This window comes from Silene latifolia, chromosome 2, assembly GCF_048544455.1.
Source record: "Silene latifolia isolate original U9 population chromosome 2, ASM4854445v1, whole genome shotgun sequence".
NCBI classification, from domain to species: Eukaryota; Viridiplantae; Streptophyta; class Magnoliopsida; order Caryophyllales; family Caryophyllaceae; genus Silene; species Silene latifolia.
The window spans coordinates 29,383,522-29,395,706 of NC_133527.1; the positions used below are offsets into that span (position 1 = coordinate 29,383,522).

Below are 12,185 nucleotides of genomic sequence, written 5' to 3' on the forward strand. Positions count from 1 at the left end.
TCCCTTCACAAATTTGAATGGGTTTATTGGGTATATTGGGTTTGGGTCATTAATATTTGGAGGGAAGGGTTAGTGTATTAAGATGGATTAGGTAGTGTTAATTGGGCTAGGATTAGTTTAGGGTGTATTTTGTGGTTAAAAGTAAGTGGGCTATTTAGTGGCATTCTTTGTAAATAAAATGTTCTTATAAGGATACTATGGTCATTTTACTTCGTTTTTTTAGTAAGTGGTAGAGTGGAGTTGAATGGATGAAAATGGAAAAGTGGTAGAGTGGAGTTGAATGGAGGAAGTATTATTTTAACATTTATTAATGGTCAAAGTTGTCAAATTAAAAAGATTATTCGGGACGGAGTATTACAAAACATCCTATGTCAAATCCATACATCTTTCATGCAAGTGTATGTAAAGAGAGAACAATATATTATACACTATATTATATAATATCATTATATGTAAATATAATATAAATAACTTCTACTCTATATTTTGGAAACAGTTATTATATTTCGTGTATATATATTTTGTAAATATTTTAAAAAATGGTAAGCTAATCACTTGGAAAACTGCAATAATAAGTTTTTTTATAAAGAAAATTGTGAAACAATTTAGGGATGAAACATTACTAAAAGTATCTTTTAGATATTTACGAAAATATTTTTTATTTTTTGAAGAAAATTTACGAAAATATTCTTGCAATACAATATTTTCCTTTCGATTATTATCATAAATGTACAAACATATGGTATAGAGTTATATGGGGGTAATTTAGAATTTCTGGTATTTTGAGTTGTGACGAAAGAAAAAAAAGAAGAAAAAAAAGTAGCTCAAAGGCAAAGAACATAAGGCGTTTATCATCCGGCGCTCCATTTTCTGTTTCTAGTTTCTTCCCCCTTTCGCAAGCAACAAGCCGCCGATTTTTCACTCCGATAATTAGGTTTACTTTTTCTCTCCCTCTTTTTATAATCTTAAATCATTTAATTAGATCTATACTAGAATGATTTTCAGTTCATCGTTAGCATTAATCATTTCTTCACTTGTTTAGATTCAAGCGATAAGTTGTAATTTAGGGTTTGAATCATTGGTTATTTCGTTGATTTTTCATACGATGATTGAATCTTGTAGTAGTTGAATTGTCAACTTTATAATGATGCAAATATTTAGGGTGAAGCCTGGAAATGTTCTGAATTTGTGTTGTGTTTTGAATTCATGTATAGGACGATGCTAGGGATTGTGCGGAGAAAGATTGTACGAGACACCGTCTCGTCGAGCTCGGTTGAGTTTCTTAATACCTTTATTGAATTATTCGGTTTATTGCGTCTGATTGTGTTATTTGTATGTCTGAATTAGTCACTTGTATGAACGTTTTGTTGATGTTGTTGGTTGTTGTTGTTTAGGTGCTTGGGCGCCAGCTTCAGAGAACTGCTGCACAGTCGGCGCTGGGTTCTCGTGGATATGCCACCGTGGGAAGTGAGGTGATTTTTGACTAACATGTTCTTATTTATATGGAGAAGATACTAGGTTTATCTTGAGGATAGGTCCAATATATTGCATCTGTTTCGATGATTTTCAAGTCGTCTCCTAGTGTTTGGATGATAATATCCATAGTTGACCACCAATTTGCACAAATTTATTGTGTGAAACTGTATAACCGCTTTACGCTAACATATTGGAAAGGACTTATATAATGTTCGTATCATTAGGAGTTTGATTTAACATATTCATATAAGCTATGGAGTATTATGTTTTGAGTAGGACAAAACAAAGTAAGTTTTGATGGTGACGAATTGTTTTTGCATCCATGCTATATTTAGTCATAGTTTATATATTATTTGAAGTTAGATTATGTGTGAAAATGCTATTGGTCTTTGCTGGTTTTCTTGATGATGAGATTTCTACGAGTGTTTTAATTCTTGTATGAAGCTTGTACATGGACAAAATGTTGGATATTATGAATATGAAGTGGTCGGAAGTTATGGTACGGTTGATGTGTCTAATTAGCAACTTGTTTGTGTTTATTTTCTTTCTAGTAGTTTCTTCTAAAATTTTGGTGGCTTCTAAGAATTCTGGAAACTAACCAAAGAGTAACTAGAAGATGCCTTTTTCCAACCTGCTCTCCAATTCCTTTGTTAGTGTTTGCATCAATGTGCGTTCAGCTTTTTTACCTTTGTCAATTTTGTTTTCCCCTCCATAGACTTGTGCCCTTATGCCGACCATTGTTGTATTGAATCTGCACCATGATACCGAAGCAGGGCCATCTTATCAATGTTTTTGCGCTTACCATGGCCACACTTACAGTACAATGATCGAGATTAGGCCATGGTTATAGGTCCAATTGGATTTGGAGTTCGTACACATTTATTACACCTTTTCTCCCGCTCCTTTGTTTACGGCTGCTTTCGACCGAAAGACTATGGATGGAGGAGAGAACCAGATTCCTTTTGGATGACGAGCGAACCGGATTAAAGTTTTATACAAGTGAAAGATCAATTTACACATTAAAAACAATCTTAATTAGAAAGATAAACAAACATCACAAAATGGAAATATGTAAACTAATGACTGGACAGAGGAAGCACCATTTAGTAGTTCAGATATGTGTTTTCTTTTTTTCTCACGCCGTTAGATGTTCGATGTTCAGCCTTTCCAGCCATTCTGTTTGTGCTATGCTCAGTATGGAGTGCATGATTATAGTTTACTATGGCATGATTTTGTTAGAATACGTACTGTTAAAATTCCCCACATGTAGTTAGGCATTTTTTCTCGCCTTACTGTCGACATTCTTAGCAGATCATTATCTGGCTATGTTTGCAAACTTGACGTCGAAGCTTTGTTGAAAAAATCTTGTTTGTGGTTCTGGTTAGACAACATTTATTCAATTGACGTTCTTTGTATGCTTTCTGTTGAATGTTTATATTTCTTACCTATTGCATTTGTTTTTGTAGAGTTTGCTTCTCAAAAGAGGTTCAAAGCTTGTAAGAATCATTAGTTTAAACGGGGATTTAGGTAGGTCACCTGCCTTTTCAAGCAAATTTAATCATGCAAATTTTAGTCTATTTCGTATCAATTGATTTGCCAATTATCTTGATACAGGCAGTCCAGCTGGTGCAAGCTCATTAAGGTTTGTTTGTTTTCTTGTAGTTGATTTTGAATTTACAGTGTTGCAGTGTGCTGTTCCATAAGTTGTTTTTTGTTTAAGGAAATGGTTGCCAGTTTTTATTCGTGCACTTGCTGCATTCATTACTTTTGGTTTCACAGGCAAGTGGGAACCTGTTTTCAGACAGATCCATGTAGGAAAATGTCGGCCAGATTCTACTCTTCAGAAGGTAATATTATGTCCTTAAAAAGAGTCTGAAGGTTATTCCAAGTATGTCTAAGTCACAGCTATATGAAATGCATTTCTGTCCCCATTTAGGTGACGTCGTAGAAGCTGTGGTTCCTTTCATGGGAGAATCTGTCACCGATGGCACCCTGGCTACATTCTTAAAGCGTATGTTTCCTAAGCTCTAATATTTGTCTCTATTTTAGTTAGTAGCTTCAGGGACTGCACTCAGTTGAGTAAGAATACTTCTTCCATTCATTTTTTTTAAATAACAATTGTATCTTAACATAATCTTTTTTGAATAAGCAGACCCTGGTGACCGTGTTGAAGTTGATGAACCGATTGCACAAATTGAAACAGACAAGGTACCCCTAGGCATTTAACTTTCAATTTCTTCTAATCATGATTTAATCTAATTTGTTTGTGCGTGTTACCATCAGGTCACCATTGATGTTGCTAGTCCTCAGTCTGGAATTATTCAACAAGTATGTGTCGTTTTCTCGCTGTGTTTCACTTCTTGAATATTTTCTAATTTCCATTTGAGAATATTACCTTAACTCAAGCAAGTGATGTGGTTGCTTTGCATTTTCTAGCTTGTTGCTAAAGTGGGTGACATTGTGGAGCCTGGCCACAAGATAGCAATCATTTCAACATCCGCTGATCACGCACATGTGGCTCCATCAGAGCCGCCAGCGGCAAAGAAGGAAAAGGCAGCTGAGCAAAAGCCAAAAGCTGAAGTTTCTTCTCAAGAGAAGCCTAAATCTGAGACTCCTGCTCCCAAGGACAAGCCTAAAGCACCCGCTCCACCAGCGACAAAGTCCTCGCCTTCAGAACCTCAACTACCCCCCAAGGATAGAGAGAGGAGGGTATGCTTATATATTCTTTTAGCTATACCGGATGATCTTTAAATGGAGGATTTGGAAACTGGAATTAGTGGTTAGTGTTCTTTGTCACTGATTGTTTCTGATATTCACGATATGTTTCAGGTTGCCATGACTAGATTAAGGAAAAGAGTTGCAAATCGTTTGAAGGACTCTCAGAACACTTTTGCCATGCTGACTACTTTTAACGAAGTTGATATGTAAGTATTTGCTGCTGAATATATAGTTGTTTTTTGCAAGACAAGGGTACCTTGCATAACTATAAAAACAACATTAGCATTGTGCCACAAGGACACCAAAAATACTTTGTGTGGTGTTTGAGCAGTAATAAGAGGTTAATTCTGGATGACTCTTGATGCGAAATTTCCACCTGAGACCCTGAGTACATCAGATGACTGCTAGTTGAACTTAACTAGGTTATTCCACTGTGTAAATCATGACCAAAGAATAATGATCTTGGATTCCAGAAGACAATCTTGCATAATTGCCTTTGGTTTATTTTCTGAAATGTGTATTATTTGTTCTTGTATTTCCCTTAGGCTCCTAGTAGATTTGTATGTTTCATATATTCCCTGCTTATGAAGCATCTGCTATCGCGTACATATTCGTAAACATTGAAGCACTGAGTGGAAAGTGGTCAAAGTAAAATATTGTGGTAAAAGTGTTTGTACTCACTTGCTGAATCCTGAAAGTAATCATTCTTTTTTGGGATGAGGGAGCAGGGTATTAAATTCTGTTTAATATTTATTCAGAAGCAATTGTTAAGGGCCATATCTCAGTCTACGAGTATAACTATCTCATTATTCTGTGTCCCCGGACTACCGGCTGAGATTTAATACAATGGGATGGAGTAATAATTGTCCTTTTCTTGCTTGTTTATGAACTTTTTGTAGTTGGGATGGTACGAGTTGCATGATTCATGTACTAATGAGAGAGATTAACCTTAACTCTGGGACATTTTATTGGGTAGGAAACATTCTAAGAACCAAAATCGAGGAAAGTGGGAGAAAGTACCATGGAGTAGGGATGGTTATTGTTGGGTTACTTTTTCTGTTTATGTGTCATGTTCTGCAAGTCCAGTGATGTCACTGAATTCTGCATGTTTTGTTTTACCTTTCTAGTTTAGCTGCTGCATAATCCTATGGGATCCTTGTTGAGTGCAGTTTGTCAATGCTTCCTTGTTTAGCTAATTACTCCCTACGATCTATGTTTAATACTTCTAATGATTCTAACCAGTAACCAAAACATACTTAAAAACTGCCTCATGTGGACATCCATTATGTATCAGGACAAATCTGATGAAGCTTCGCTCTGATTACAAAGACGCCTTTGTTGAGAAGCATGGAGTCAAGTTGGGATTTATGTCAGGATTTGTTAAAGTTGGTCCTTCTGCTCTCTTATGGTTTCTCAGTCTCACATAAATCTGTCATGTACACGTGAAATGGATTTGCTAATGCTGTGTTTTTGCTGTGTACATAGGCGGCAGTGAGTGGACTTCAAAGTCAACCAATTGTCAATGCTGTCATAGATGGAGATGACATAATATACAGAGACTACATTGATATAAGTATTGCTGTGGGAACTCCTAAGGTCTCTGTCTAATCCATTTGATTGAGGTTCTATTTTCCAAGCCATCAAATAACACGCTGATTCCCCTGTTACTTTCCAATAATAAATTTAAGAAACACAATTTTAAAGAAGTCTTGGGGTACAATACGACCCAATTTTGTTTTCTGCCTCTTTCAAATCTTATTTGTTGGCTGGAGTGAATGGGTTGTTTGGTCACATTATTTAAATAAAGATAGTAGTCGGAATAACCTTTCTAAAAAAGACCTGAAAGTTGCTAATAAAACTGACTGCACTTGTGCTAAATGTATGAAATCTTTTTCATTGGTGAGTAGGGTCTTGTAGTTCCTGTCGTCCGGGGAGCTGAGAAGATGAACTTTGCTGAGATAGAGAAGGAGATTAACTCTCTTGCTAAGAAGGCAAATGATGGAACAATATCAATTGATGAGATGGCTGGAGGCTCATTCACTATCTCAAATGGTGGCGTCTATGGAAGCCTTTTAAGTACCCCAATCATCAACCCACCCCAGGTACGCAGAATTTTCTTGACCGTTCAATTCTAACCAGTGCTCTTTGGCTCACTGCTGAATAATCTGTAATCCCTTCAATTAACAAATGCCTTGTATTTAAAAACGAAATGTTTAAAGAAAACAACAAATCCATGTAAATGTGCATGTGGGCCCAATCAATCATGGGATTAAATATTGGTTTGAGAATTGATCTTGGAATTAGCCTGATCTTGGTCGGTTCGTATCATGCGGCCAATACCGTCTCAAATTCTGATCCCACAAACCTTCAAGACCATGATAACTCATCCATGATTTGGTGCCATAGCTTGTATTTAATTCCGTGAATTTTACGAAATCAACAAAAAGTAATAGACTAATAGAGTATGATGCCAATTGCAATTTACCAATTTACTTTTTAAAACTGGTATAATAAACGGCTTTGGAACTATATAGTGTGACAAAAAGGAACGGGAGTATGATTGCGTTAATGTTACTCTTTCCATTTTTGCAGTCGGCAATCTTAGGAATGCATTCAATAGTAAACCGCCCTATGGTAGTTGGAGGTCAGATAGTTGCGAGGCCGATGATGTACGTAGCTCTGACTTATGACCACAGACTGATTGATGGAAGAGAGGCAGTACTCTTCTTGCGCCGCATTAAGGATGTGATTGAAGATCCCAGGAGATTGCTTCTCGACATTTGATCTGCTTAAGGTGAAGAGTTGGAGTTTTGTTGTTCAACTGTTTTCAAGTGGGGCTAGCTGAAAATAAAAACAAATGGTCATGTAATCATAAAATTTTGGGGGTTGATTCGGGCCCTGCATCGAGAATTTCAGACAATTGCATTATGTTTTGAGTGAATGCAATCCAACGTACGTAGGGTAAGAGAGCGTTGGACTTTGGTTCCAGGGCAATATATTTCAAATTTTCTTGTTGAGCAAGGTGAACTTTATTACTTAATATGTTGAATTGAAAATACCGCCTTCTCTGAGTTTTAAGCCATGCGTCAATTTTTCAAACGTGCATTCAGCAATTGCTTAACATCTCTCCCATTCAATTCAAAGGCAACATACAGTTTGCATAAAACTTTCTTAACTGGTTAATCGCCTTTTAAATAATCAAAGGATGAATCAATTAGAGCTTTTGTGTAATAAATATTTGTGTTCGGTTTTTTTGTCAAGTCTACAGATATGTCATTGGCCTGCCTGGAATCGTAAAATAAATACTGCCAAATTGATTTGGATGAAAAGTGGAGGGATATTCATAAACTTGTATTCTATCGTCTAAATTATTTATTTACGTTTTTATCCCTTGTTAGAGGTTTTGGGACGAAGGGAGTAGTTTTTGAAGATACTTTCATGGTGATTTCACGGACTTTTCTATACGGGTGTTGCGAGTGACAAATATCGCTTCCGCATTTCAATTCGTATCATTTACCTTGTCAACATATACTCCAGCAATCGCACCAAAAAAAAAAAACATATACCTCCTGCAAAGTTTTCGAGGATTTAAACTTCGTATCATTTATTCTTACCGATTATAAAAAATCTTTAATTTTTTCTGACATAATGACCAAGAATTTTAAGAATCGAAAAAAAGCAACCGACTGAAATGGCGAGAGCATGGTATTAAATTGTAATTGATTGCTAAAATTCTCTAATAATTTTCTTGACAGTGTATCAAAAATCTTACAGCAGTGAAATGACCCAACCCTTAGACTTGTACTCAAAATAAGTCATGATGGAGAACCAAACAAACCGGCACCAAAACAACTAACACGACCTAATCCAAAATGCACAACACAACCCAAATGATCAACTCGGAGACTGACTGACTTTGTCAAGTCTACTGCGAGTGTGTGATGGTGGTAAATGTATGATGAGGATCTCTACTACTGTGACATCTTCAGCAAACATCATACCATCTACACCATTTATTCCAGAAAAGACCACAACGTATAAGAGGAACCGAAATCAGCGTTCCACCAGAAATTACAAGAACAACGAAACACATTTCAGGGCTGAGTTTTGTTCAGCATACTAAAAACAAGAACAAATTAGGAGATTGTCAATGTAGCTTGTTGCTCTACATTATGTTGGCTTGTAGTATTTGGTTGGCACAAAAGGCATCTTCGAGACGCCCCCTTCATACGACTTCCCTCTTACAACAATGTTAACCTTAGTTCCGGCCTTGTGGTTACCAGACTTAACATACCCCATACCTATGTTCTTCTTAAGGCAAGGGCTAAATCCTCCACTTGTGATTTCACCAATGTTTTCTCCTTTCTCGTTCTTAATCTCGCTATGACCTCTAGCTGGAGGTCCAGAAGAGATGAACCCTGCCCGTCTGATAGACGGGCCATCAGCAATTTGCTTGAGTATAACATCGGCACCTAGAAACCCGCCTTCGGCACGCCTTCTCTTGCCGACGGCCCAAGTAAGCCCCGCCTCAACAGGTGTAATGTGTTGTTCTAGATCATTGCCATACAAACATAAACCGGCTTCCAGCCTAAGACTGTCTCGTGCCCCCAGCCCTGTTAGTCTTACCTTCCCTTCGGATTTTTCTAAAATTTGTTTTGCGAGGTCTACGGCATACTCATCGGGGACTGAGATTTCAAACCCATCTTCACCTGTATAGCTGAAATCACAAAAGGAATCTCAGAAATAAAAGCTTGAATAAAATATCTCAGAAACCCTGCATTGATTTTGAAAGGAGAAAAGTAACCCACCTCACATGGCCACAAATACAACCAAAGTTGAAGTGGCAAATATGTAAATGGTGCGGTAGATGAGGTTGGATGTACGCGGCTTTACCCACGTGTTAAACTATTAACAACACAGTGACAGTGTTTCTAGATGACTGATATAAAAATTGTATTGAATGACTACTATTTCATAATAATAAAAAGAAAAAACCCATCAAGTATAATAAACTATTTTGCTTTATCCCAGCGTAAAGCGAAAAAAAAAAAAAAAAAAAAAAAAAAAAGAAATTGGGTCTTACCCAGTCCTGGTGAGATAGCAAGGGAAGCCGCTGATATCGATCATAGAGAATGCCCCGAAGTACATCTTGCTTAAGTCCTCCTTGGTTAATTGTTGAAGAACAGGAGCAGCAAGAGGACCCTGATAACATGCATCCAACAAAGTTAAAAGGCAGATGATATGAATTGAGATCGAACCCATGGAGGAAGTATATTTTAGTCATACACCACGGTGACTCTACCTAATTAGGAAGTGAAAGCCTAATGCTTCTTAGCATGCATAATTAACAGGGAAATTGAAACCTCAAGAATCAACCTGCAAGGCAAGAAGAGATCTCTCGTCATGAATGTGCCATGAGACATCACCACCTTTAGCCTTGTAGGACTTCATATGCTCCTCAATATGTGCAAGATCCTTATCCCTGCAACCCGCGTTCACTACCAAATATATGTGATCATCCTTCACTTTGGTAATTACAGTGTCATCAATTGCGCCGCCCTTTTCATTTGTGAAAACGGATAACGTCCCAGTACCGGGGGCTAACCCGGCAATGTCACCAATAACAAGCTTTTCAAGGAAAGGAATGCAATCCTTTCCCTTCAGACTAAGTCCACACATATGAGCAACATCAAAAAGACTGCCATTCTCTCTGCAGTTGACAGTAGAATCCATTATCGAGTCCTTATACTGAATAGGCATGCTCCAACCAGCAAAAGGTACCATTTTCCCACCATTTTCAACATGAAAGTCATGAAGAGCAGTCTTCTTGAGATCACCCTCACTAGAGAAACATCGACGACCAGCAACTTTCTTTTCTGCTTGAGCGAGTCGCCTAGTAATTGATCTCCCAAGCTGCCACATCCCTCCTCCCCTCATCTCCTTGTATTCAAAATTGAAATCTCTGAACACAAAATTAAACAAATCTTAAAAGAAAATTTTGTAGTATCAGGCAGCAACATTTACGCTATGAAGAGTATACTTAATTACTCTATAATGTGTTGAGAGGAGGCCATCAGGACAGGAGGAAACACTTAAAAGATAACAAATACGGAGTAACTTAACGTGACAGCAAAGAAGAGTCACTACATAATCCACACTTCAAAACGTGACACCAATGTATTAAAGAAAGAATTATAATCATACCAGTTTTTTTGGGTAAGACCTTTGGGTGGAGGGAAGGTACGGGGATTCTACAACATGAGGGTAATGGGACAAGCAACCTTAGGATTGAAGTCGGGTTCTTAACAACCTGAATCTGTACGCAAATTTAATACTCCTCCATCCCATTTTTATTCTCCCATTTCCGTCTAATTTTATCCATATATAAATATAATTGCCCCCTTTCCAAATTTAGTAAGTAAAAGCATTGAACATCCAAAATTGCCTCTAGCTGACTTATTATCACAGTAGTATCACTCCCTTCATCACAATGATATTCCATTCTGTTTATTTTAAGGGTAGAATCATTATTTTATCACATTTTCTTAAATCATCCCAAATAGAAAGAGGGACAATAAAATTGAGATGGATGGAGTAACAATATAACAACCACGGCGATCATGCGTGGAGACAGAAAATAAGATTGGAGATTAAACCAGGGACCTTTAAGTTTGAATTTCGGGGGAAATGAAAAGTCAAGTATAGCTATATAAGCATTCAAGAAAAGCTTCAAAATACTCCCTCCGTCCCGGTCAATTGTTGTCCTTTGTTTTGGCACAAAGACCAAGGAGAAAGGAAGAGGCCAATTGTAAGATGACAAGTGGAGTAAATTGAGTTTGAAAGATCAAATTACTCATCAAATGCAATCATAAAATAGAAAGGACAACAATTGACTGAAACACCCTAAAATGGAAAACGACAACAAATGACCGGGACAGAGGGAGAGTATTGTGATTCTAATTAGTTGCAAGGCGCATATGGTCAACATAGTAGACGGCCACCCATTACTCCTCCTGGCTTTACACCAATAGCAATGTGATTGTAAAGAATACTCTCTTTTGTCCCAATAATTTGATCAGAGGTAAACAAATGATTGAGACGGAGGAGTATAACATTCAAATACATGAAATCCAATACTCCTAACTAGAATTCAAATAAGCTAGTACAACTGCTAAAAGAACCATGCACACCAAACATTCAATTCCACATGAAAATGCAAGCAATAAGCAATCTCAAATTGCCAACATTTATTTGCAATCATCAAATAAATGAGAAATGATTAATACGCATAGATTCACAAACAAAGTTTCAAACTTTTGATTTTCAAGTGGTGCACATACAAATCAGAACATCTACAAACCACAAACATCAAACTTAAAGAACTTTTACATTCGTCCTAATCACTTGTTTACTTTCGATAAAATACCGCGCATGAAGAATAAAAAGTTAAACAAATGATTAAGATGCAGAGTAATAGATATACAAAGTCGTCAAGATCTAAACTTTATCAATTAAAAATAATGTATATCAGTGAGTGATTAATAAGAGTGTTGGATAAAAAGTGATGAAAAGGAAGAATACCTTCAGGATCAGGAAATGGAATAAGCAAATAACACCAATATTATGGTTCTCTACTTCTTTCGCAGTGATACAACCATCTCAAAGTCGAAATGATTTTTATTTTTTTATTTGTATTTGTATTTTTAATATGGAATAGAGTTTTTTTTTTTTTTGTCAAAAATTACCTAAGATTTACCCCATTTTCATAAATACTACCTAAATTTTTAAATTTTGCGAGAAACTATCTAATATTTTTTTTTATTTTTGTCGAAAACTACCAAATTGAAATTAATGAGTAAATTCGACAATTTTTTTTTCCAAATTAACTAAAATTCCGACAAATAAGTCAAAATTTCAATCGAATTAATCATAATTTTGTCCAAATTAGCAACAATCTCGGCAAAACTAGTCAAAATTGTAGTAAAAAAAAT

The 12,185-nt window shown here is 36.5% G+C and overlaps 2 protein-coding genes across 3 annotated transcripts; one reads left to right on the top strand and one right to left on the bottom strand.

Moving 5' to 3' along the window:
- The first annotated feature begins 452 nt into the window (after positions 1–452).
- Positions 453–7,293, top strand: LOC141642546 (dihydrolipoyllysine-residue succinyltransferase component of 2-oxoglutarate dehydrogenase complex 1, mitochondrial-like). Of its 2 annotated transcripts, none has more exons than XM_074451386.1 (15): positions 453–934; positions 1,215–1,272; positions 1,395–1,472; positions 2,943–3,003; positions 3,091–3,118; positions 3,256–3,323; positions 3,413–3,487; positions 3,629–3,684; positions 3,760–3,804; positions 3,913–4,185; positions 4,306–4,400; positions 5,489–5,579; positions 5,680–5,790; positions 6,102–6,296; positions 6,787–7,293. In XM_074451386.1, exons 2-15 carry the CDS (start codon positions 1,219–1,221, stop codon positions 6,976–6,978), a joined length of 1,422 nt encoding a protein of 473 aa, XP_074307487.1. In that variant the 5' UTR covers positions 453–934; positions 1,215–1,218; the 3' UTR covers positions 6,979–7,293. The 2 variants fall into 2 exon arrangements, with proteins under 2 accessions (XP_074307487.1, XP_074307488.1); XM_074451387.1 differs by having other exon boundaries at positions 853–925; positions 1,214–1,272.
- Positions 7,294–7,897: 604 nt separating this feature from the next.
- Positions 7,898–11,894, bottom strand: LOC141642548 (aminomethyltransferase, mitochondrial-like). Its single transcript, XM_074451388.1, has 4 exons — positions 11,776–11,894; positions 9,571–10,156; positions 9,278–9,396; positions 7,898–8,911 (listed from the first exon to the last, which is right to left on the bottom strand). The coding sequence occupies exons 2-4, from the start codon at positions 10,129–10,131 to the stop codon at positions 8,365–8,367; spliced, it is 1,227 nt and encodes a 408-aa protein (XP_074307489.1). The 5' UTR covers positions 10,132–10,156; positions 11,776–11,894; the 3' UTR covers positions 7,898–8,364.
- Between the last annotated feature and the right edge of the window lie 291 nt (positions 11,895–12,185).

Bases quoted from the DNA above. Each gene is read 5' to 3' on its own strand.
- LOC141642546 (XM_074451386.1), top strand. From the start codon at position 1,219: ATGCTAGGGATTGTGCGGAGAAAGATTGTACGAGACACCGTCTCGTCG. The intron at 3,324-3,412 runs GTAATATTATGT...GTCCCCATTTAG, and splicing joins CAGATTCTACTCTTCAGAAG to GTGACGTCGTAGAAGCTGTG. The intron at 5,580-5,679 runs GTTGGTCCTTCT...CTGTGTACATAG, and splicing joins TTATGTCAGGATTTGTTAAA to GCGGCAGTGAGTGGACTTCA.
- LOC141642548 (XM_074451388.1), bottom strand. From the start codon at position 10,131: ATGAGGGGAGGAGGGATGTGGCAGCTTGGGAGATCAATTACTAGGCGA. The intron at 9,397-9,570 runs GTTGATTCTTGA...GCATGTTATCAG, and splicing joins GATCTCTTCTTGCCTTGCAG to GGTCCTCTTGCTGCTCCTGT. The intron at 8,912-9,277 runs GTAAGACCCAAT...TTGTGATTTCAG, and splicing joins TGCTATCTCACCAGGACTGG to CTATACAGGTGAAGATGGGT.